General features: G+C 39.0%; 1 protein-coding gene and 1 pseudogene across 3 annotated transcripts in view; both read left to right on the top strand.

The window, feature by feature from the left end:
- Nucleotides 1-25715, top strand: part of RAP1A (RAP1A, member of RAS oncogene family) — a 50926-nt gene that overhangs the window by 23196 nt on the left and 2015 nt on the right. Inside the window, exons 2-7 of one of the 3 annotated variants that reach the window (XM_036342330.1) lie at nt 13171-13254; nt 15176-15244; nt 17359-17415; nt 19345-19485; nt 22383-22526; nt 23770-23885. In XM_036342330.1, the coding sequence (XP_036198223.1) occupies nt 13198-13254; nt 15176-15244; nt 17359-17415; nt 19345-19485; nt 22383-22526; nt 23770-23856 (555 nt within the window). In that variant the 5' untranslated portion in view covers nt 13171-13197 and the 3' untranslated portion in view covers nt 23857-23885. Of the gene's footprint in view, nt 1-2020; nt 2040-13170; nt 13255-15175; nt 15245-17358; nt 17416-19344; nt 19486-22382; nt 22527-23769; nt 23886-25715 lie in introns of those variants that run through there. The other 2 variants (XM_036342332.1, XM_036342331.1) reach the window with 2 other exon arrangements.
- On the top strand, nt 15979-17351 carry LOC118673190 (annotated as a pseudogene).

Raw genomic sequence — 25715 nt, 5'->3', positions numbered from 1 at the left:
TGTAGTTAAGCCTTGATTGTTGTCGGCAATACCGGGGGTGATTTGACCTCCAGGCTAACTGGCTATGAGAGTCCGCTGTGTCTGCAGTGGGAGAACTTCTGTGCTGGATCTCTAGGGTGGTGCTAATCTAGCGTTTGCCTGAGGCCATCCAGCAAATGGCTCTGCGCAGGGCTTGGGCGGGGCGGGTCCCCGGGGATCTACAGGGCGGGCGGAGCGAGCAGTTATGGCTGCTCTCAGTTCCGTCCCCAGGGGCTCTGCCTCTCAGAGTCCCAGCAACCGCTGCAAACCTCGGAGAGAAAGCTGCCCTCGAGTTCTGACGGATGCCAGACAGTCCCGCTTCTCCCGTTTGAGTCTGGGTCCCTAGAGACTTGCCCAGAACTGGAGCTCAGCGCCTGAGCCTCCCTCCCGATTGAAACCGACAACCGCGCCCTCAGCCACCAGCCCACTCTGCGCGCACACCTCCGTACCTTTGTATTTTCCGCACTGCGCCTCCTCTGAGTTTCGGTATGCTGTTCTCTTTCCTTCTAGTTGAAGAATTTCCCCTCAGCCAGCTTTCCTGTGGTTCTGGGTGATGTCCGTTCCGTCTTTTAGTTGTATTTTTGAAGTGGTTGTGCGAGGCAGCATTCTCCAGTGTTTACCTATGCCGCCATCTTGGTTCTCCTAACTAGAGTTGTATTTAAATAAGTTGACAAAACTAAAATGGTTAGAATGATGCTTGACACATAGTAAGCCCTCAGTAAGTGTTATGCTGTTATTGATAAGTCATGAGAATTGAGTGAGGTTAAGGAGTCCAAAGCCTTCCAGTCGGTAGGTGATAGATCCAGCACTTAATGATAGGTGTTCTCAATTCAAGTCCTCATGTTCTCATTGCTTTTACCAGATTTTATTATATACTTACCTATCCTTTAGACATGTACTTATAAACTTTCTTAACTTTCATTTAAAAGGAAACCAGACTATATCAGGTATAAATAGCATAAGAGACTTTCTTACAACAGAACTTTCATTTCTAAACCCAATCTTTTGCTTTAATCCACTGACACCTGGTCCTTAGCAGTTATAACTAAACTAGAGGCCCAGTGCATGAATTTGTGCATGGGTGGGTGTTGGCCAGCCTGCCCCGATGGGGGCCATTAGGCAGGGCTGGTGGGAGGTTGGCCAGCCGGCCCCGCCCCCGATCAGGGTGGGGGGCCAATCGAGGGCCAGGCCGGCGTGGGGGGGCGGGGGGACTGTGAGAGGTTGAGGGAGGCTGATTGGGCCCTGATTGGGCCGGTTGGCCTCCGCAGTGCGTGTCATAGTGACCGGTCATTCCGTTGTTCCATCGTTCCGGTTGCTTGGTTTTTATATATATGGATTATGAACTATGAAGGGCTGTTTGTTAAAGAATTTTCTTAAAAATTTTGATGACCTTGGAGAAAGATGGTGAGGTAATGTTTGAAGAGAAAAGAAGCAAGGTTCAGAATTACAGCACTGTAACCTCTAGTGTCAAGCAGTAAACCTGGTCATCAGAATAGTAGTCATTCTGGACATTTATAGAGTAGCTCTTAAATGTCTGCTGAACCTACTTCTACCTGTTGTAAAAATAAATGAAAGAAAAACCCACTTGAATCCTTTGTAGTAGTGACCACCCCATTACTCTATTCTTTAAGCAAACTCCTAAAAAAATTGTCTATAATATGATTTCCATTTCTTATTGCCCAGTCTTGGCTGAACCTAGACAGGCTTTTGCCCCTAGGTTATTTCATTGAAATAAGCTCATCGAGTCTCCAATAACATTCAGTGGTCAGTTGTCAGTCATCTTAACTCGTCAGCAGCATGTAACAGTTGATCATTTCCTCTTTGAAATAGTTTCTTCTCTTTGTTCCTAGAAACCACACATGTGGTGTTCCCCTGCCTCCCTGGCTGCTGCTGCTTGTCCTTCATTGACTCCTCTACCTATGAGTTTGAATCGTGGCTTCTCTCACTAGATGTGTGGCCTGGGCAAATTACCTACCTCATAAGCTTTTTGTGAGAATTTCTTACAACAGTGCTGGAGCATGGTAAGCTCTCAGTAAATGTATGCTCTTGTTATTGTTTATAGCAAAGCATAATACATTGAAAAGAGAATGACATTTAGAATCAGGAGACAATACAGCTTCCTGGATACTTTTCTCCAAAGTCATTTAATCCAAGTTAAACTTTGTATGCTTTTCTCATCTTTGTAATGGGATAATGCTCTACAGCTTTGATTTTGACGAACTAAAAAATATAAAGGGAAAAAACCTTTGTGAAACAATGCTATATAAAATTTAGTTGCTATTGGTCACATCATTTTACTTTCTCTTCAAGAAGGTTCACAGCATTTCAGCTGGTTTTGAGTAATGAGGTAGTTTTTAAAGAATAATGATTCAGAAATTTAGTGAAAGGCCATTTGCTTTAAATTCGTGCTTTAGTTATGGCTTGTTTTTGTGTTAGTCTTAAAATTTAAAATTATGGTTATATCAGCAGTTGCCAACCTTTCGGACCTCGCGGACCACCAGTTGGCAACAGCTGGATTATATAATTTATGAGGTAATTCCCGTAAGAGAATAATGTTGAAATAAATACGTCTATAGAAGTGTATCTATCAAGAGTCTAGAATTAATATACTTAGCTATACCTAGCATAAATTAGTAAATCTAATTTAGTAAACCTTATCTTTGACAGCACATGTCCTACCCAAAGGCACATAGTATGGAATATTTTTGGATACTGTGAGATAATCTTCCTTCTAATATTAATTAGATGCATTCCAAGTGTTTAATATTTAGGAGGAAAAGTTGTAGTCGGGTTAGTAAGTGGTAGAGCAGGATTCTATTCAGATAGAGTGTAGCCTAAGTTCAGGCTTCTAAACATTTCACTATACTGCTTATGAGAAAGAGAATGAGACTGGGGGTTGGGGAGAGACCTTCTAGAAATAAAAATATAAATAGAAATTTTAAAACTCACTAGATTGGTTTTATAATAGATTAGTCTAGAGAATCAGTGCACTGGGAGGTGATCTGAAAAATAACTTAACCAAAATAAAGAGATAGGAATGAAAAATATGTAAGAGAAAAAAAGAGAATTGGAAAATTGTGGCAGAAATTACTGATTTCCCTTGATTCATGTCTCCTAGGTAATGGCTGTATTCGTTGGCTGCTTTGCTGACCAGCTACAGCTTCCATTTCACTGCCTTTGTGATAGTGAGGTTTGACTATATGACAAGGTTTGGCAATTTGGATGCAAGTGAAAGTTATGCGTGCATAGGTTTTAACCATATAGATTATGCCTGTAAGGGGAAAGGCATTTCTCTTCCTCTTCCTTACCTCCTGTGGACTGGACTGTAGACATAGTGGTGAACTGTTTTTAGTCACATGGAAGAGGGCAGTACTCCAAGGATGACAGAGCAACAAGATGTAGGAGTTTAGCTCTATTAGACTGCTAAGCTGCCAAGCCAGCCCTTACTGTTCCTTCCAGTTGTCATATGAGAGGGAAAATGCTTGAATTTTGTTTAAACCTCAATAGAGTCTCTTATTACAGCAGCCTAGTCTATGTCCTAACTAATAGAAGAGCATGAGAAGACTTGACAGTTATCTAAGGAGAACCCAGATATGAAGAAAAATCAAGTAGAGATAATATTTGAGGAGATTATGATTGAAAATTATAAACTGCAAAATCACAAATTAAAGAAGCCAAATAAATCCTAAGCAGACTAGATAAAAATCGAAACCTAAACAGTTCATAAATTTGCACATAAGCAGAAATATTAAAAATAGCCAAAGGAAGAAAACAGATTAACTTCAAAAGATCTATAATTAGGGTGATTTATTAAAAGAAAAAGTTAAAAACAACAGAATAATAACTACAGTGTCCTGAGAACAAATAACTATTGAAACTAAAATATCTTTAAAGAGTGTAGGTAACATAAGTTCTCAGATAAATAAAAACTGACAATGGAACATCACTAAGATGAATTTAGGTAGAAGGAAAATGATCCCTGGTGGAATATCTGAGATATCAATTACAAAATAAGAAAGACTGAAAATTAAATAGCTAAGCATTTAGTCTAAATTTGAAAAAGAAAACAATAGACTTAAAAGCAGAAATTAAAGTAATATAAAACAAGCCTACAGTGAACTATTCATAAAGCCAAAGTTGATTAAAAAGACATAAAATTAACAAACCTGGTAAGATTGATCAAAAGAAAGACAGGGAGGGCATAAATAATAAGAATGAAGAAGGAGCTATAACTACAGATGCTACAGAGATTATTATAATAGAAAAGTGTACTCACTAACACATTTTTGTTTAAGGAATAATTTCAAACGATAGGTTATTGCATATGTTGTCATAAAACATATTAAGCCTTTCAAGACCACTTGTCAAACATGCCAAAAATCTGACTCTTGAATAAGTAAGAGGGTAGAGGGTTGAATTAAATATTTTGATCCTTTACATGAACTGTTGAAGAATCTCAAAGATTTTGGTAAAGATTTATTTGGGAATAATTGATGGATAAATATCTTTTAAAACAGAATTTGTGTTCCTTTTTTTTTCTTCCTCACCTGTGGGGCAGGAGCGGGGGTGGGGGGGGATAAGATTTGCCACATGTAAGTTAAGTATTATTTTTGTTAAGCTTTTATCGTGTGGTTTACAAAATTAGGATTTAGAAGGATTTTTTTTTAATGTTGGGACTACTGATCTGTTTTGTCTTACTCTTACTACTTTGGTTTACCTTTGTTTACTATTGTTTGTTTTTCATTTTCTAATTCTTGTTGAATTGGTCAAGTTTCTTTGCCCATTTTTCCTGTAGTGATTTTTAGGTCATATATTACCCAGTTTTTGACATTACCTTTTTCACATTTAGATTTATATTTTTCAACATGCATGTATAGAGATTCAATATACTTATCCTCTCCCCAAGCAAGAGGAAAACTTTTTTTTTTTTTTTTTAATATATTTTATTGATTTTTTACAGAGAGGAAGGGAGAGAGATAGAGAGTTAGAAACATCGATGAGAGAGAAACATCAATCAGCCGCCTCCTGCACATCTCCCACTGGGGATGTGCCCGCAACCCAGGTACATGCCCTTGACCGGAATCGAACCCGGGACCTTCCAGTCCGCAGGCCGACGCTCCATCCACTGAGCCAAACCGGTCTCGGCAAGAGGAAAACTTTAACTTACCTTTACTTTCTAACTCCTTCCAAATTATGAGTTTTATTTCCAGATTTTTGTATATATTTTACAGGGATAATTAGATTCTGGCTATAATTTTTGCTGATTTATGTGGTTGCCATATTTTTTATTCTTGTGCCTTTCTATTTCTTGCGTCATTTCCATTTTTTGTTGGGTTACCAACTCCAGTAATTTTGTGTGTGTGTGTATACACACACACACACACGCACTAGGGGCCTGGTGCACAAAATTCATGCAAGGGGGCAAGGGATCCCTTAGTCCAACCTGTACCCTCTCCAATCTGGGAGCCCTCAGGGGATGTCCTACTGATGGCTTAGGCCTGCTCCCCATGCTTCTCTGCTCTCTGCGGACCTGCCTGCTTGATGCCCCTGCAGGCCCTGGTGTCTGCTCTCTGGCTCATCGCCGCCATAGTGGCAAGCAGGGCCCTGCTGTCTGCTTGCTCTGCTGCGGAGGATGTTCCTGCCCCACCCCTGGCTGCTCAGCGCCTGCGCGCATAGGCCCCGAGTGGCCGGGGGTCATTCTGGGATCCCAGGCGCTGCGGGCCTACAGGCTCAGAGCGGCCTGGGTCCTGAGGACGCCTGTCCCCGGGACCCAGGCCGCTTGGTGCTGGCGTGTGCACACAAGCGCCACCCCACCCCCGGCTGCTCAGTGCCTGCGTATGCAAATTAACCCATCATCTTTGTTGGGTTAATTTGCATACTCCTGATTGGTTGTGGGTCATCAAAAGGTATGGGCAATTTGCAGTTTCTCTTTTATTAGTGTAGATATTATTTAGTTCTTTTTGTTTGTATTATTTATAATTGTGTTGTTTAATTTACAAACATTTTGAGATTATGTAGTGATTTCTAGTTTAATTGCATGATGGCTAAAATATATACTCTGTATGATTTCAGTCCTATGAAATTTGTTGAGACCTGATTTGTGGCCCAGCATGGTCTGTTCTAGTAAATGACCCATGTGCACTTTAAAAAATATGTAATTTGCAGTTGTTGGGTGTGGTGTTCTATATATATATCTGTTGGGTTAAATGTTAAAATCTAATTATGATTGTGTATTTGCCTAGTTTTCCCTTTAGTTTTGTCAACTTTTGCTTTATATATTTTGCCTTGTATTTTATTTTTTTTCTATTGAATACTTATTAATGTGATTACTGATATATTTGGATAGCGTGACATTTTTCTATTATTTTATAATTGTCCATCTGTTCCTTTATTTTTCCTTTCTTCCTTCTGTTTTTAGTTATTAAACCATTCCAAATGTAGTGGTTTAAAACAATAACTATGTATTATCACTCAGAGTTTCTTAACTGTGGAATTAGGGAGTGGCTCAGCTGGGTGGGTCTGGCCTGAGGTCTCCAGGGTGTTGTAGTCAGATGGTGACTGTCTGGGGTCATCTTGAAGGCTTCTTTATTCACTGTTCTGGGAGGACTCAGACAGCTAGGGCTCCTCAGGCCACTCTGTCTCTGTGGTCTCTCCAAGTGGTTGCTTCAGGGCAGCTTGACAGCTCTGGGACTCTTTCTAGCTTCAGAAGTCAGACATCACTCGTACAGTTTTGTTTACTAAACCCATCCATATTCAAGGGGAGAGGGAATATATTTTTTTCTCTAGAAACTTTTTAGGATTTTGTCGTCACTTTTAGTGGTTTGAAATTTCACTACAATATTTTCAATTGTGAATCTCTGATGATGATGATGATGATGATGATGATGATTGCATTCACCCAGAACTTTATATCTGAAGAGTCCTAACTTTCCTATTTACCTCTGGAAATGTTCTTCTATAATTTCTTTGTTTTTTTTCTGTTCGATTTATAGACTTCCTGTCAGAGAACTGGCAGAACTTGGGGTTTATCCTTCTTACCTCTTTTCATACATTCTCTCTCTGTGTCCTTTTGTTCTGCATTCCTTTGGTGGGTTCAGTAGATTGGTTCACTTTTTAGCTATGTCTATTTTTCTTTTTGGCCCATCTACTGAACTTTTTTTTTATTTCCTAAGTTTCCCAATGTGTGTTTCACAAATTTCTTTAAGGATATTACATTTACTTTACAGTCTTCTATAGACCCTCTTACCTCTGTTTTCTTTGAATTTTGTTTTGTTTATTATATATATTGCCCCTGTCAAATTGTTTTCCTCAAATCTGTGATTGTGTGCTCTTGTTGGGAATCCATGTTGGCCTCTAAGAGTGTGAAGACTAATTTATAAGCTTCTTTTATAAGTATATATGATTCATCATTTTATCTCTGTATACATCCTCCTCCCAAAGTACTTGTCTTGAGAAGAATAAGAAGAAAATATCAAGAAGATTTTCTCAATGAGAAAATACTGTGATTTCATGTTACAAAAAAAGTTGAACTTCCATTATGATATACTATGAAGAACACTGTTTTTTATTTCAGAAAGTTAAGTCTTAACCATGATTTCTATATTTACTCATCACTAGCCACCCCCTACCCTACCCTCAGCATGTTGTGGTCAGTTTTAAGTTTTAAAGTATAGATGGCTTCTATAAATATTTAACCAGCAAAATAACCTCTTGCTAAGAAACTTCCTTCAGTGTTTTTTTAATGTAAATTTTTTTTCTCTAAAATTTCTTTGATAAATTTTGTTTTGTAGGTTTAGTTGTGGAGAAACTATTTTGTCTTGTACTTAGTTTACATATTTAAAAACAGAAACAAAGTTGGGATCGATTTGTGTCAAAATGACAATGAAGTTATATATTATTTTGTGAAGTTTAGTTCAGCTTTTGCTGAAGAAAGAATGAAAAATTGCTATATTATAACTCTGGACCATGTTAGAGACTCAAGATTGACTTAAAATTTAAACATAGTGTAATGTTTATTCTTGTCCTCCTATTTGTCAGGGAATCTTAACCAGAGTGAGAAATTTTCTGGTGCTGTGTTGAGAGTACAGGGCACAAGAGATTTCCATAAAAAGGCAAGGGATTTGCTTGGAAGAACATAGTGGTTTTCAAACTTGGCAGTAATGAGTTAGAACTAACTCCTTTAAAAGAAAATATTAATTCACATTATTCCTTATTGGGTATTTGTGTGTGTGTCTTTTCATCTGAGCTATACATTCTTGTATTTGCATGTGTGCATATAGACTTACATTTGTAAGCCATGGTATTTATTTATAAAGAAAATATGACTTTGGAACTTAACTATCTTGCTACTTGAGTTGAGGATCGGCCAAATATTTTATTGTTACAGAATACCCAAAATAATTTGGCCATGTCTGAGTGCTTTTCCCAAATTCCCTTGCCCTAGGAGGTAATTTGGAGAGTATAAATGAACCTTACTATATTAGGATTCCCTCTTGAAAGATACACATTTTTGGATTGAATGAAATCACCTCTTTTTGAAATGACAGCAGTCCTAAGACTAAGAATCACTTGGGGCCTAGAAAGGGAGTTATGGATATGGAGATCTGTCTGGATGAAATACATGCTCTTGTGTTTAATTGTCAGTATTTTTTTTTTTTTTTTCATAGAAATGGGAGATTCACTTGATACAAACAGAGGTAGAGGGTGACCAGGTCCAGAATATACTTCTCCCACTCCATTTTTTCCTCAGGTTTTCTATCCATCTATATGTGGCTGTTACTCAGAGCTCAGTTCCAACCTTTCTTCTGTATTCACTGAATAAATGCCCCTGGATTGATCATCTTTGGTTTCAACTACCTTTTTTTTTTTTTTTTTTGTAAATATATTTTATTGATTTTTTACAGAGAGAGGAAGGGAGAGAGATAGAGAGTCAGAAACATCGATGAGAGAGAAACATCGATCAGCTGCCTCCTGCACATCCCCTACTGGGGATGTGCCCACAACCCAGGTACATGCCCTTGACCGGAATCGAACCCGGGACCCTTCAGTCCGCAGGCCGACGCTCTATCCACTGAGCCAAACTGGTTTCGGCTGGTTTCAACTACCTTTTTTCATAACAACTCCTACGTCTATACTTCAAGCCCACTGGTTTCTGCCGAGCTTCCAGACTCTACCTGCTTTCCCATAGGATTCTCAAAACAAATTTTTGGCTGAAAGTATTAACTTTCTTTTTAAACCTCTTTTTGTAGTTCCTGTCTTAATGGGAGGTATGCTACCAGCCACCTAATTTCTCCCAGCTAGGTATCTAGGAGTTACTATTGACATCTTCCTTCACCTTAATAACCTCTAGTTGGCTGCGGAGTCCCCTCGCACGAAAGCACTGCTCCCCCTTCAGCGTAGTGTTGCTGTGCAGGCCTCTGTCCTTGCCACCTGAGCTGTTCTAGTCGCTCCCCATAACTCTTCTTCCTGCCTCTAGTGTCTCTTTCCTCCGTCCATTTTATATATTGTTATCAGTTACCTTTCCAGAGTATATATCTAACTGTATTACTTTTCAAAAAAAGTCAGTCTCCCCACCCCCCCCCCCATTGCTTACTAGATAAAATGTAAACTCTTTGATATGACAAATGCCTTTGCAAGCATTGCCCAGTCTCCATACCCAGCCTCATTTTTCAGACCTTTTATACCCCGTGTTCTGACCACACCGAACGACGTTGTCTTCCCTGGATCTTCTCTATTTCATGGTGTACAGAGTGTTAGCTCAAGGTGTGTCTTCTGCTTGGAATGCCCTTCCCTACAGACTTGGAGCATTTCTATTTAGTTATTACTTAGCTGTTATGTAACTTGCATGAAAAACTGCACTCTCCTCTGATCCTCCACCCCTTTAATTTTGTTTCTGATAACTTTGTTCACATCATGTGGTAGTTATTTTTTCTTCCTCTGTAAGCTACTTGAGGATGGGAAACATGCTTTTGATTTTTATATCCCTGGCACCTCGTATTGAACTGATACCTAGGAGGTGCTTTGAAAATGTTTGATTCAGAACAACAATCATATTCGCCATTATGTCTGTTGCATAGTCTACTGATTTATCCTTGCTATGTTACTTAACAGTTTGGGCTGCTGTAACAAATTGCCACAGGTTGGATGGCTTAAACAAGTTTGTTTTTCACACTTCTGGAGGCTGGGAAGTCCAAGATCAAGGCACTGGCAGATGAGGTGTCTGGTGCAGACCTGCGCCCTGGCTGTCTTGTATCCTAACAAGGCAGACAGAGAATTGAGGTCTTGGATCGCTCATAAGCACACTAATCCCATTTATCAGGGTTCTGCCCTCATGACCTCATCTAACCCTAATTACCTCCCAAAGTCCCCACTTCTTAATACCATCGGATTAAGAGAAGGTTTTCTACGTAAGAATTTGCAGGAACCCTAGTTGGGTTGGCTCAGTGGATATAGAGTGTCGGCCTGCAGACCAAATGGTCCCGGGTTCAATTCTGGTCAAGGGCATGTACCTTGGTTGCAGGCTCCTCCCTGGGCCCTGGTGGAACACACACAGGAGGCAGCCAATTGATGTGTTTCTCTCATCAGTATTTCTCTCTGTCTTTTCCTTTCTCTTCTACTCTCTCTAAAAATTAATGGAAAAAATGTCCTTCGATGAGGATTAAAAAGAAAAAAAATTTTCAGGAAACACATTCAGTTCATAACACTATGTATATAATTGGCTCTCTGAGAAATTTCCCTTTTTCCTCCCATTGAATTTTCTTAAATTCTATTGAGCTCTAATTTACATGTAATAAATGCACCTATTTTAAATGTACAGTTCAGTAAGTTTTGATAGATGCATGCACCCATGTCACCACCACCACAGTCAAGGTACAGATCATTTTCATCACCCCCAAAAGTTCCCTTATACTCCTTGGTTGTCATCACCCCTACCCTACCACCACTGGTCCCAAGCAGCTTTCTGGCACTATAAGTTCATCTTTTGTAGAATTTTATATAAGCGGAATTATACAGTATTCACTCTTTTGTGCCTGGTTTATTTTGCTGAGCGTGTTTTTGAGTTCATTCATGTTGTTGCATCGATCAACACAGTTCATTCCTTTATGTAGATCTAAGTTTCTGTCTCAGCATTTTCTTCCCACCTGAAGAACTTCCTTTGCTTGTTACAAACGTGTTCTGGTGAACCCCCAGCTTTTTTTTTTTTTTAATCTGAAAAAATTCTTTTACTTTCATTTTTGAAGAATATATTCATTGTATTTAGCATTCATCTAAACTTTTTTCTCTCGCTTTTTATAACACTTTCTCTTTTTTGACAACTTTTCAGGAATTTAATTATTGTGCCTTGTACTTTTCTTTGTATTTATACTGAGGAGAGGGTTTACTGAGTTTCTTAAATCTGTTGATCTATATTTCTTATCATTTTGGAAAATACTTTTGATAGTTTGATATTGTCCTGTGGTTCTCTTCTTCCTTTTACCTTTCTTCTCTCCTTTCTCCCTCTCCCTTTCCCCCTTCTACTTCTCTCTTTACCATCTTCATTATCACCGTTTTGCTTTCTGCATCTTAGGTCTCTGAAATTTTCATCTGCAGTATTTAATATGCTATTAATCCCATTCAGTGATATTTCCATTGCAGATATTATTTTTGAACACTAAAAATTTACTTTGGTTCTTTTTTATTTCTATCATTTCCTCATATTTTCCTTTAAATCTTTGAGCATACTTATATGCTTATAATAGTTTTAGTGACCTCATTACATAATCTTATTTCTGTGGCTGTTACAGTGGACTCATTTCACCCTCATTTTCAGGTCACATTTTTTTTCTTCTTCATATATCTACTAATGTTTTATTGGATGCTATGGACATTGTAAATTTTACATTGTACGATGGAATTTTTTTTCATGTTTTAAAGAATTTGGGGTTTTATTATGATAGGCAGTTGAGTTACCTATGGATTGGCTCTGTTCTTTGGAGACTTGTTTTTGAGCTTTGTTAGGAAGCATCTAGAATTCTTCTCTAGTGATTCTGCTTCTCAAGTATGAATCTTCGGATTGAATTAATTTTCTGTATTTCAACAAGGAGGACTTTTCTGGTCAGAACTCCCTTATTTCCCAGCACTCTGGGAATCGGTCAGCTTGTAGATCCCTGTTTATTCTTTGCCTTGCTTCATGGAGTTTCATCTTGAATGCCCTGCTTAGTGTTTGGCCATAACCTCAAGTGGACCCCTGTGCAGATTTCTGGAATTCTCTGTGCGTAATCTCTTCCCTCATATGCTTCTGGTCTCTGCTTGAGTTCTTCCTCCCTGCACCACAGTCTGAAAAGTGCCTTCAAGCAGAAAGCCAGGGCCGTTGTAGATCTCACTTCATTTCCTCCCACCTCTCGGAGATCACAGTCCTATGCTGCTTATTGACCAGTGTCTGAAAGCACTTGTTTTTATGTATTTTGTCTGGTATTTTGCTGTTATTTTAGGATGGCAAGTTCATTCCTCCATATTCCATCATGGCCATTGGAAATACTTTCCTGCCTTTTTTACTTTTTAAGATAATCAGGGTATATTTCTTTTTTTTCTCTTTAGCAATTTGGGCCTTATGGAATATATTACTATTACCCACCTATATAAAATTTTAACGATATTATCTCTAATCTCCCATTTGTATCCTAATAATTTTTGAGTTAACATTTTACGTAGTTCAGCTATATGTAATAATGTGAACAAAATAGTATAGAATTACTATATGCTATTTTAAGCAAATTACATAGCATGTATGTACATTATATTAAAGCTCATGAGTAAACTTCAAAAAAGTACATAAGCTGTTTTAAATGAGAGCTTCATAAATAATTGAGTTTATGACTGTACTTATAACTGCTAGTTTTAATCTTATTTTCTGATCAAACACTCTTAGAAGTAACAAACAGGCTAATGATTGATGCTAGTCAAAAATGATCTTTAATGAAGTAAAATGCTTGTCAGTAGTCCTATAAAGTGATGTTAAAATCTTCATGGTTTTACTGTGCAACCTCTGTGTTCGCTTTGATAGTCTTAAGGGGGAAAGCAAACAAAAATAAAATCTCATTATTTCATGTAGCAGTTGTACATTCTTAGGCTAATCTTAGCATATGTAGTTATCTTCGATTTTTTTTTTTCCAGATTGTCAGTATTTAAACAGACCACACCATGCGTGAGTACAAGCTAGTGGTCCTTGGTTCAGGAGGCGTGGGGAAGTCTGCTCTGGTAAGTTAGCCACCTAACTATAACCAACTAGTATAATACAAGAAGAATATTGCTGTGTTTTTGCTTTGAAACCTCAAGTCACTAACGAGAAAAGGTGCCAGTGTTTTTTATATGCTTATATCTGACCCAGAGGGGACAGGGATTCTTTTAATAACCATGGATGTGTAGTTTTATAATGGTGGCTCGTTCATTCTTTCATTTACCAAGTATTTATTGGTTACCTACTATAGTGTTCATGATTCAAAGAGAAATAAGATTGTTTTCATTTTTAAGGCATTTACATTTCAGTGGGAGAGACTACACTGATACTGTAGATACCAGTGGAGTAAGCCCTACCCTAGCCCAGACTTAAGTGGAGCGAAGGCCATGTTGTATGCATGCTGCATTTATTTGGTAACTGTTTATTGAGCTTCTGCAATGTCAGGCACTGGGGTTGTGACAGTGAACACAAGTCATCCCGGTCCTGCACAGAACTTACATCATCCTGGAAGAGATGTGATAAATACACAGTTAAACAAAGAACCACTTGATTATAATTGCAGGAGAGATGACTTTGAACGAAAAGTACAAATTGGTGACAAGTGAACCTAAAGTAGCATTTAAACAACTAAGAGAAAAGTCGAAATTGCTGGGGTAGGAATGAGCAAGGGGGGAAAGTAGAGGGAAATGAGGTGAGAAGCAGGCTAGGGCCAGATTAGGACTTTTTTGATCCTCACCTGAGGATATGCTCATTGATTTTGGAGGACAGGAGAGGGGGTGGGGGGAGGAGAGAGAAAGAGACATTGATGTGAGAGAAACATTGATCGGGTTGCCTCCTGTGCGCACCCTGACTGGGGATCAGACTCACAACCTTTTTGGTGTACAGGATGGTGCTTCAACCAGCCAAGCCACCTGGCAGGGGCAGGGGCAGGGGCAGGGGCAGGGGCAGAAAAACAGCGTTTTTCTAACCCTCTGCCCTGAACCATATTTTGGGGACCTCTGCTCTAGCATAAAGCATATTAGGAAGTTTAAAGTTCTTGGTGTGATTATATCCTGAGTTTCCTTTGAAGAAGAGGAGATTAGTAAGAGAAAGATGCTTGAAGTTTACTATATTCAAGTTAATCTATTTAGCTCAAGCTAAAATCATGTTCAAAATACTCCTCTGGGTAACTTGGTGTCAGACTCTCAGCCCACATCTTTACCCTTTTCTCTAGGATTAATGGGCCAGCTCCTGTTTAAAGCTGTCCAGGAAATATTTCACAGTCATCTTCTATACTTCTTTCCATTTGTCAAATGATAAAATACCTAGTTTCTAGTCTGTGCTTTACAGAAATCCTAGAGATAAAAGTAGATAATCTGAAAAAGATTTGTAGGCAGCATTTTCCAGTGAAAAGCATAAGGCTTCAGAATCAGGATGGTGTACATTTGAATCTCAGCTGGTGTGAATGTGAAATTTGAATGTGATTATAAATTTAATCCAGTACATTTTAATTCCCTTTTATCTTTTCCCCAAAATTAGAAAGGCTGGTTCAAGACTTTAAAATATAGAACCTTATGTCTGTCTCCTTTCAGAGCATGAGATAAAAGTTATATATAGAAATACAGAGGAGTAATGGGAGTTTACTGATAATTTTCATTTTTTAATAAATTAGAATCTGTGTCGTTATTTGTATCTTTGTTGCATTTTAAAACATAATATACGTAATAATTAGCAGTGCGGTGTCAGCAACAACACTGCTGACAGTTTTGAACATGATCATCGCCTTTCATAGTAAGTTACTCTTATGTATTGGCATGTTCTTATATTGAAAGATGTTTACCCAGGCTTTTCACATAATTTCATTTAATCTTTACCACATTGTGAGGTTAATAACATTTAGAGGAGTTGATTTTTTTTTTTAAATTCTTTAATTTCTCTCTGCCTTTTTTTTTTTTTTTTTAGACAGTTCAGTTTGTTCAGGGAATTTTTGTTGAAAAATATGACCCCACGATAGAAGATTCCTACAGAAAGGTAAAATATGAAAATTAAGTAACTTTAATGCTTGAAGTTTTCCAGTGACTGAAAGTTTGTTTAGTTATATAATAACTTTAAAGAAATTTAATCTTTAAACTATAAAAAATTGGTTGTTGGATTCTGTATGATACCATAATGGTAGATACATGTCATTATACATTTATCCCAAATCGTAGAATGTACAATACCAAGAGTGAACTCTAATGTAAACTGTGGGTTTTGCATGGTAATGATGTGTTGATATAGTAGGTTCATTAGTTCTAACAGAATCAACTTGAGTGTGGGATGCTGGTAGTAGGGGAGGCCAGCTAGAAACAGGGGAAGGGTACATTGGAACTCTGTATTTTTGCCAAGTTTTCTTGTGAATCTAAAAAATAAAAGCTTTTTAAAAAGGAAAAGTTGATCTTGACAAAATCCACTATTTTACTTAATTACAAGATTAGCTAGAATTATGGATGATTTTTATGATTTTATTTCCCAATCCTTATGGGGTGGGATGGGGTGGGTGGTGGGCAGAAGACAGTGTTATAAAAAAGACTATAGCAAACAATATACCAAAAAAAGAAAAAAAAAGAAAAAGAAAGAAAGAAAAGATTAAACCTACCATTCAACAATAGGAAATTAAGTTCATTGAACTGTACTGACTGAGCAATGTCATTATCTGCACATTGGATACAAAATTGTGCTCTAGATACTTTGAGAAGCTCCAGGCCTAATTCATTATTCATTGAATGGCCCGTTTACAGATTGGGCAGGCTACCACATTTGTCCCACAGGTAGTGGGACAATGACTTTGTGGCCACCAGTGGTGCTCCTCAGTCCCTGATCTGACAAAGTAGCAGAGTTTAAAGTAGGCCTTAGGCTAATTTTAGAGAAGGTGTTGCATTACTGAGATTTCCCCAAAATCAGTTGCTGGTTAAAGCTGTAACTCCACATGGAGACCTGTACCTGGAAGGCAGGGGATTGACCACATTTCTCAGACCCTTCTTTATTAAAAAGTGTCCACAGCTGAGGGCTGATACTTTCTTTAAGCCAACCTTCTCTTCTATAAAACACTGGGCTTTCCCTGCCGATAGTGCTCTTGCAAACACGGTGAACGTTCCTAAAACCCACGGGAATTTCTGTAAGAAGTGTGGCAAACATCAGCCCCACAGAGTAACACGTACAAGAAGGGCAAGGAATCTCTGTGTGCGCAGGGAACGCGGCATCCTGACAGGAAGCAGAGTGGCTATGGTGGGCAGACTAAGCCGATTTTTACCAAAAAAAAGGCTAAAGCTACAAAGAAGATCGTGCTGAGGATTGAATGTGTTGAGCCCAACTGCCGATCTAAGAGAATGCTGGCTGTTAAGAGATGCAAGCATTTTGAACTGGGAGGAGATAAGAAGAGAAAGGGTCCAGTTCTAAGCTTCATATTTTGTTTTATTATGTGACAATAAAATCTTGATATGTTTACTTCAAAAAAATAAATAAAACACTGGGAAAGTAGAGTTCAGTTATAAAATTTCACCTTATGCACACAGCTTTTCCAAAGAAGTGTCTTTTTCCTCAAGTCCTGAGGACTATATGAGTTCACTAGCAGCTCTGTGTTCCCTGTATCTCTAAAACTAAAGTTTTCCTGTGTATTAAATTTGGGATATAATATATTTCAGTAAAACTGTTAACATAGTAAGTTGGCAAAATTTCTTTGCCCCCAGACCTTGTTTGCATTTGGAGTAAATTTAATACTTTGTGCTTTGTTTTCTTTAAAAATAATATGAATGATCATTTTATGCATTTTTTCTGTTAGAACTGTACCTGTTTTCCTACAGTTTTTCTTAAGTCATAGAATTTGACCACTAGCTTTCTAATAATAACAAAAGTCATTACTCAGAGTTCAGAGTGATCAGAAAATATCTAAGCCCAACATTGATAGTCCTGGCTTCTGTAATATTAATAGAAAATGCCTGAGACCTCCTGTTCCTAATTGTAATACCAAGTTAAGTCTCACCGATCCGGCACACTCTGGGGAAGCACTTTGCCCTTGTTCATATGCACTGGAGTGAAGAGGAGGGAGGAAAACAGACTGAGATTTTGATGTTACTTTTTCACTTTTTCTTCCCCGCCCCCAACAGCAAGTTGAAGTAGATTGCCAACAGTGTATGCTCGAAATCCTGGACACAGCAGGAACGGTAAGCATGCTTTCTCCTTTTATGATAGATTTCAATTTGTGAACAGGTTTTATCACCTGAATAACTCCTCTGAGTAAAAGTAATTATTATGATTAAGAACAAGTTCTCTAAATGTAGGGCTTCTTAAGTGTTTTTATGTGCATGAAACCATCAATGGTGGGCTTAAAGCTCATATCTCACTATTAAATTATATGTTGAGTTCACCTATGGATTCTCTGTGTTGGGTTTCTTCTCCCTGTGTTCAGGTAAGGATGATGCTGTTAATGCCCCAAAAAAAGGGTATTTCAAACCCAGAATTTTAGTTAAATGGGTAGTTCACTGGGTTTAAATAAGTATGGTCTCTTGGCAACATAGTCATTCATTTTTATAAAGATTATTTTGCTTTTATTAGTATTTTAACATCTCAAGGGTTGTTGACAGATACTTGTTTTCTTTTTTTCCAATATATTTTATTGATTTTTCAAAGAGAGGAAGGGAGAGGGATAGCAAGTTAGAAACAACGATGAGAGAGAAACATCGACCATCTGCCTCCTGCACACTCCCCACTGGGGATGTGCCCGCAACCAAGGTACATGCCCTTGACTGGAATAGAACCTGGGACCCTTCAGTCCGCAGGCCGACCCTCTATCCCCTGAGCCAAACCGGTTAGGGCCAGATACTTGTTTTCTGACAAAACTCTTTAGGATTATTTGGAGCCTCATTTTTCTTATCTTTAAATGAGTACAATAACATTAGTATATCTTGTTTCCGATCACTTCTTACTCCTTGAAGATTTTTGCTCATTCTAATACTGCTTCAGTTAGAACTCTTGGTGACTTTAGTGTCCAGATAGAATCTCTATAGATGTTGTAGATAATCCAGTAGCCTTGACCTCCATCCTGCTTCAGCCATTCACACCCATGGTCTTACCTTAGACTATGGGATTGCCCATAACTGTAATACCACCCAGTCTCCTTTTCAAGCATGACGCTCTCCACTTACCACTTCTGTTTTTCCATCTCCTTTCTTTCATACCCTTTAACTTCATTGGAACCTGGTTCCATTTATCATAACATCTTTGATTATTCCTCATACCCTCAACCCCCTCTTCACATAGCTTCAGGCCCATGGTCTCTCATTCCTAAACAATCTCCTGCATATACCTTCAACTCCCCTGACGTTTCAACAACCTTAGATGAGTGGTTCACTGTATATTCATTTGGCTTCCAGGAAACAACCCTGGCTTGGTTTCTGCCTGTGTCCTTGGTTACTCCTAAGTTTTCTTTTCAGATTCGTCTTATTTCTACACGCTCTTCATGATTGAGAGCCTCCGGGTTCAGTACTTGGCCTTCTGTTTTCTAGCATCACTGCCTTGAGAACATCTTTATTAGCACTGAAATGATTTAATTAGGATCTATTACTAAAAAAGTAATGAATGATATATAGTTTTTTCTAAATCACACAAAAGTAAATTAAGGTTGCCGAAACCGGTTTGGCTCAGTGGATAGAGCGTCGGCCTGCGGACTGAAAGGTCCCAGGTTCGATTCCGGGCAAGGGCATGTACCTGGGTTGCGGGCACATCCCCAGTAGGAGAGGTGCAGGAGGCAGCTGATCGATGTTTCTCTCTCATCGATGTTTCTAACTCTCTATTTCTCTCCCTTCCTCTCTGTAAAAAATCAATAAAATAAAGAAAGAAAAAAAAAAAAGTAAATTAAGGTGGTTAAGATTTTCCTTCTAATTCTAGTTTATTGTCGTTATTTCCAGTCAGGTAAGTAGAGAGCAGGAACATTCACCTCAGGAGTTTCTAGAAACCATGCATCATGTCTTATGTTTATTGTCATGATAGCATGTAAATAAAAAATGCAGTAGCTCACATGTGATTATTCTGATTTAAGTTGTCCTAATGTGTGTTCAAGAAATCATGTTTATAATTGCGTATTTTTATTACAGGAGCAATTTACAGCGATGAGGGATTTGTATATGAAGAATGGCCAGGGGTTTGCACTAGTATATTCTATTACAGCTCAGTCCACATTTAATGACTTACAGGACCTGAGGGAACAGATTTTACGGGTTAAGGACACAGAGGATGTAAGTATTCTTCTCTCTGTAAGACACACTGCTATCTCTCTGCGGCCGAATAAAAAGTGCCTGATCTCTCTCAGTAGAGTGTTTGGGGGGTATCTACCACATGCCTAAAAGAGCCCGTCACCAAAAAAAAAAAAAAAAAAAAAATGTTTACCTTTATAATTTACCTACAAATTATATGCCTATTGAGATAGTTCAAAAGGGAGGACAGGAATGATGACGTGCTCCTGCTCTGTGGGTAGGACGTGCAGAAGCAGAAGTGGAAGAAGGCGGGTAGAAGTGAGGCTCAGTTGAGCTTTGAGAGGTGGACATTATGTCAGAAACAGTGTTCAAAGAACATTGCTAAGAATCATAATGATTTGTTCCTATTTCTAAAGTTCTGTTGGTATAGTTTTTACTTACAGGTGTTTTTGTTAAAAGATTTTTGTTAACCAGGTTTTTATTATTTTTTAAAATATATTTTTATTTATTGCAGAGAGGAAGGAAGTGGGGAGAGAGAGATATAAACATCAGTGATGCGAGAGAATCTTTGATCAGCTGCCTCCTGCATTCCCTCTACTGGGGATCGAGCCCACAACCCGGGCATGTGCCCTTGACTGGAATTTAACCCGGGACCCTTCAGTCCACAGGCCGATGCTCTCTATCTACTGAGCCAAACCAGCTAGGGCAGGTTTTTATATTTTTAATTTTATCTTTGTTTTAGAATTTTTGTCTTATTTGGCATTCGTTGTTTTTGTGCCTTTTTAAAAAATTTTTAGAATATATTTTATTGATTTTTTTACAGAGAGGAAGGGAGATAGATAGAGAGTAAGAAACATCGATGAGAGAGAAACATCGATCAGCCGCCTCCTGCACATCTCCCACTGGGGATGTGCCCGCAACCCAGGTACATGCCCTTGACCGGAATCGAACCTGGGACCTTTCAGTCCTCCAGCCAACGCTCTATCCACTGAGCCAAACCGGTTTCGGCTGTGCCTTTTTGCGAAGGTGAAATGTATATTTTACATGTCCGCTTCAGTTTTGAACTATGGAGGCTTCCCTTTCAGTTGTATCAATCAGGATATTAAATTTCATTTGTACCTTTTTCTCTTTTGTGTGTTCTCTCTCATTATTAATGGGAACATATGCACCTGCTCGGATCCTTCACTTAGGCAGTATTGTAGGCGGGATGGATTTATACCGTATGATTCATGACCAACCATAACCTAATGAATAGTCCTCTTCCTTCCCAGGACTAATTATCTAAGAGAGTTCTGTTTTTTAGGCAGTTACATGCAAACCACTGAACTCTGGTAATGGTCATCATTTTATCCATATAACAAACTAAAAACAATGGAATTAGTTGTAGGTGCTTAGTGTTTCATCTGACTTGTGATAATTGCCTATTTTAGGTACAAGATCCACCATGTCCCTTAAATTCTTTCTTTTGTATCGTGTCCATCACCTCACAAATGGCTTTGCTCTGTGGGCATCTTTGAACTAAGGGTGTGGTACAGTTTGTTACCAATCTGTTTTATCGGAAGTAGGGGCTGTGGGTGGACATAGCCAAGCATTTCTGGTATGGAGAAAAAATCAAGACGTCACTGCTCTGGCTGTATTTTCTCCTGAACAACCCACCTGAACTGGTCTCAGATTTAGATGTCAGGTGTAGAAGCAGAACTTGTCACTCTCCTGTATTGGTCTTGCCACTACTTCTTGCATTTGTTGGGACTGTGAGATGAAGCACTTGAACCACAATTAGGTCCCCGAGTACATTCTTCCATATTCAGATTTTTCCACTTGGAATTCAGCTATCACTTGTAGCCCACATGGGAGTTTTGGGATTATATCTTTAAAATAATCAGCAGATCAGTGTAGTAAGATCTCTTCTATAATTTTTCTGTCTCTTCCCCTGCCATCTACCTTCTCCCTCTAGCACAGTGGTTCTCAACCTTCCTAATGCCGCAACCTTTATTTTTTTTATTTTTTATTTTTTTTTTAAATATATTTTATTGCCGAAACCGGTTTGGCTCAGTGGATGGAGCGTCGGCCTGCGGACTGAAGGGTCCCAGGTTCCATTCTGGTCAAGGGCATGTACCTGGGTTGCGGGCACATCCCCAGTAGGAGATGTGCAGGAGGCAGCTGATCGATGTTTCTCTCTCATCGATGTTTCTAGCTCTCTATCTCTCTCCCTTCCTCTCTGTAAAAAATCAATAAAATATATTTTATTTATTTATTTTTTTAAAATATATTTTATTTTATTTTTTAAAAATATATTTTATTGATTCTTTACAGAGAGGAAGGGAGAGAGATAGAGAGTTAGAAACATCAATGAGAGAGAAACATAGATCAGCTGCCTCCTGCACATCTCCTACTGGGGATGTGCCCGCAACCCAGGTACATGCCCTTGACCGGAATCGAACCCGGGACCTTTCAGTCCGCAGGCCGACGCTCCATCCACTGAGCCAAACCGGTTTCGGCATGATGCGACCCTTTAATACAGTTCCTCATGTTGTAGTGACCCCCAGCCATAAAATTATTTTCGTTGCTACTTCATAACTGTAATTTTGCTACTGTTATGAATCGTCATGTAAATATCTGATATGCAGGATGTATTTTCATTGTTACAAATTGAACATAATTAAAGCATAGTGATTAATCACAAAAACAATATGTTATTATATATGTGTTTTCCGATGGTCTTAGGCGACCCCTGTGAAAGGGTCATTCGACCCCCAAGGGGGTCACGACCCACAGGTTGAGAACCGCTGCTCTAGCACACATGCACATACCTTTTTTTAAGCACTTGGTGAAGCATATGGTCCTCATTTGCACATTGCAATTGGTGACAGATAGTTGCTTACTTATAAGGATAAGTAACAAGTATGTTAGTGTTCATTTTCTGTTATTTTCTCCTACAGGTTCCCATGATTTTGGTTGGCAATAAATGTGACCTGGAAGATGAGCGAGTAGTTGGCAAAGAACAGGGTCAGAATTTAGCAAGACAGTGGTGTAACTGTGCCTTTTTAGAATCTTCTGCAAAGTCAAAGATCAACGTTAATGAGGTAACCTCTAGCTGCTGGGCAGCACAGACAAGTGTCTTTTTAGTCTTTAAGTTAACAGCCGAAAGCTATTTAAGAAAAAAAAAATTATTCTTTTAAACAATCTTGATTCTACAGATTTATAGAAATCGCTAAGTAATTCTTTGTTTGCATAAAGTCACTTTGATGACTGTAATGAAGACATTCATATTTACCTTATATGCAAAGAGGACGTTTAAGCTAAAGGAATATGTTTAAAGTCCTGCTAAGCCTCATCAGGGGTGGGGAACCTTCTTTCTGCCAAGGGCCATTTAGATACTTATAACATCATTCGTGGGCCATACACAATTATCAACTTAAAAATTAGCCTGCTGTATTTGGTCAAACATTTAACTAGCTCACCCCTAATGCCTTGGCAGATCCAGACCAAATGATTTTGTGGGCCTTATACGGCCACTGGGCTGGATGTTCCCCACCCCTGCTCTAGACGTGGGCCAGAAAGTAGTATATGAAAATTGTCACATCACCCATGTATTGTACAATTGCTTATGCAGATATGTATGAATAGGTTATAAAGTCAGTAGGAAACCACAAAAATTAAAGTAGTTACTATAATAAATTTATAGAGAAACATACTACCTCGTGGATATCACAGAATTTGGTGTTTTGAGTTCTGCCTTCCTTTAGTGCATGACTCAAAGGGAGGAATCTGAGTGTGGACTGTAATTCACTCTCTTTTTGGCCTGATACAGCAGGTGCACAAGGCTTTTTTTGTCCATGACTTAAGCACTCCACTATCTTGAGAACGTAGCTGTGGACAGGAATGCTTCACAAGTAAGCTGCCTGCCTGGGTGTAAAGGGCCAAAGTTGACTGGATCCCTAAACGATTGGTGCAGTCCCCAGCTGCCACCACCAACCAAGCAAAAGCTTGAGGTTCCCTTTTGTTCTTTTCAACATCATTTTTTTTACACTTTTTTTCCTTTCCTGGAGCGCATAAGCTTCGCTTGCTGGTGTGCTCGCCATGTGTAGCATCCCGGGTAATCAGTCTTAGAATTCAGCTCGCTCAGAGCATGTTGGGGGCGGGGAGCAGGCTAGGTTATCACAACCTTGTGTTTTCTCTTGCTGTTCCTCTCTGGCCTTTGGTTCTATAGGTCTTTTTATCTGACTCATGTTTTATCTGAATAATATTTAACAGAACCAAGATTGTTTTGTGGAACAGGGTCTCAAATGTTGGTTGAATAAGTACATTTTTCTTGTTTTCATTTAGATATTTTATGACCTGGTCAGACAGATCAATAGAAAAACACCAGTGGAAAGGAAGAAGCCTAAAAAGAAATCCTGTCTGCTGCTTTAGGCCCACAGTGAGCAGCAGCTCTGAGCCAGGTGAGTGATGAAGGCAGAGCACGTGCCTCTCTTATCCTTGACTTTGTTTTGGGCTGTCTCCAACCTTCACCACTTCCCATGGCACCTATTGGGCTATTTCCAGCTTCTGTAACTTGTAAATGTGATACCTAACCTGTAGCTATGCTCATCTTGTGGGTAATATGTCTCTCTCCCCATGAGATTCTAAGCTGTGTCAGAGAAGGACCATGTCTGTTTTGCTCACCACGGTGTCCCCAGTGCCTGGTATAGAAGGATCTTCATAAAGTAGTGGTTGAGTGAATAGAATGGCCACCAAGGTCACTCCCAAATTCATGCCAAATTGAAGTGGAACAGTGCATCGCCTTAAACAAAAGGGCTTGCAGGAAGGCTGAAGCGCACATTTGATGGATTTTTCCAAAGTGAACATACTCATATCTGAGTAAGAATCTCCTCCCCCAAATGGAACCCCTGCCCTGAATCCTCACAACATGGGTTAGTTTTGCCTCTCTTTGAAATTAATATAAACAAAAACGTCTGACTTAATTTATGTCTGGCTTCTTTTACTCAAAAATATGAGGGTCTTTTTGAAAATCATCCTGATTGCATATAGTAATAGTTCATTTTTATTACAAGACTATCCCGGCAACATGTTTATATATTCTGCTGTTGATGGGCATCGGGTTCTTTTGGGGACTAGCACTGATAATTCTGCTGCACATATTCTTGTACAAGTCTGTGCGCGAGTGCATGTATTTCTGTTTGGTGTATATCCAGGAATGGCCTGGCCAGGTTGTACACTTGTGTTTATGGCCAGCTTTCGTAGACACCACTAAAAAGTTTATCAAAGTAGTTGAACCAGTTAGCACACCTACCAGCAGTTATGAGTTCCACCTTCCCCAACGTTAGTGTTGTTGGTCGTTTTGACTGGGTGTGTGGTGCTACGTCAGTGTGGTTTTGGTAGTAGCTTTATCTCAGGTACAGTTGACTTCTTTCCAATGTTTTGTCTGGAGGCTTCGAAGTAGTAATTGACTTCAAATATTGCATAAGTTTTCATTAAGTGAGCCAATTAACGCTAGCCTTAAAGCTGCCTATCAAGTAAGAAACCAGGCCTTATGGGGCCATTTGTTTGTTTTTTGTAATTCTGTATTTAACCATTTCTGCTTTTCTTCATCAACTGCATAATCAATACCATAAAAGAATATGTTTACACAGTTTAGTTATAGGGTAATTTGTAAACTTGGTCTGCTTAGAGGAAAGTCAAGTTCCCACTTGAGAATTGGTTGTGCTAACTCCTCCTCTTGGGTCTGTTCAGTAGATCGCCTCTTGCAGAGCCCCACATTAACTGGAACATGCCTCCTTAGAGAGATGAGTGAATGTGTCTCTCTCTCAAGGGAAACAACTGGGTAGTGATTTCAAAGAAAGTAGAGGAAAATGGGCAGAAAGGCAGGGGGCATGGCTTCACCTCTGGGAGCTGGATTCAGGAAAGACAGCTTCTGGCCAAATGGTTGTTTTAGGCTTAGTGAAATTTTGATTCATTAGCTATAAACCATCAGCTCCCTGAAAGTGATTACTGTTAAAATTGCTGGTGCTTGTGTGTGTTTAGGTAAGGGTGCAAGGTAGGGAAACAAGGGCTCTGTCCCTGATGTGAAGTATATTACTTACTCTCTGAGCGTTGACTGCCTTGTTTATGCCATTACCTTGGCTGATCCTAGTTTAATTTCCAACTCTCAGAAATGTCCATTAAACTTATACTTAAAGGAAGAGGTGCCATCTCCTGGCCTCTTGTGAAAATTCACCCTCACACATCCTACAGTGTATTGTGAGATTTACCTTAGAGGAGAGAGATCTTGG

The sequence above is a fragment of the Myotis myotis genome, unplaced genomic scaffold, assembly GCF_014108235.1.
Source record: "Myotis myotis isolate mMyoMyo1 unplaced genomic scaffold, mMyoMyo1.p scaffold_m19_p_18, whole genome shotgun sequence".
Taxonomy (NCBI): Eukaryota; Metazoa; Chordata; class Mammalia; order Chiroptera; family Vespertilionidae; genus Myotis; species Myotis myotis.
The sequence above is the reverse complement of the archived record's forward strand: the minus strand, read 5'-3'. Positions and strand labels throughout refer to the sequence as shown.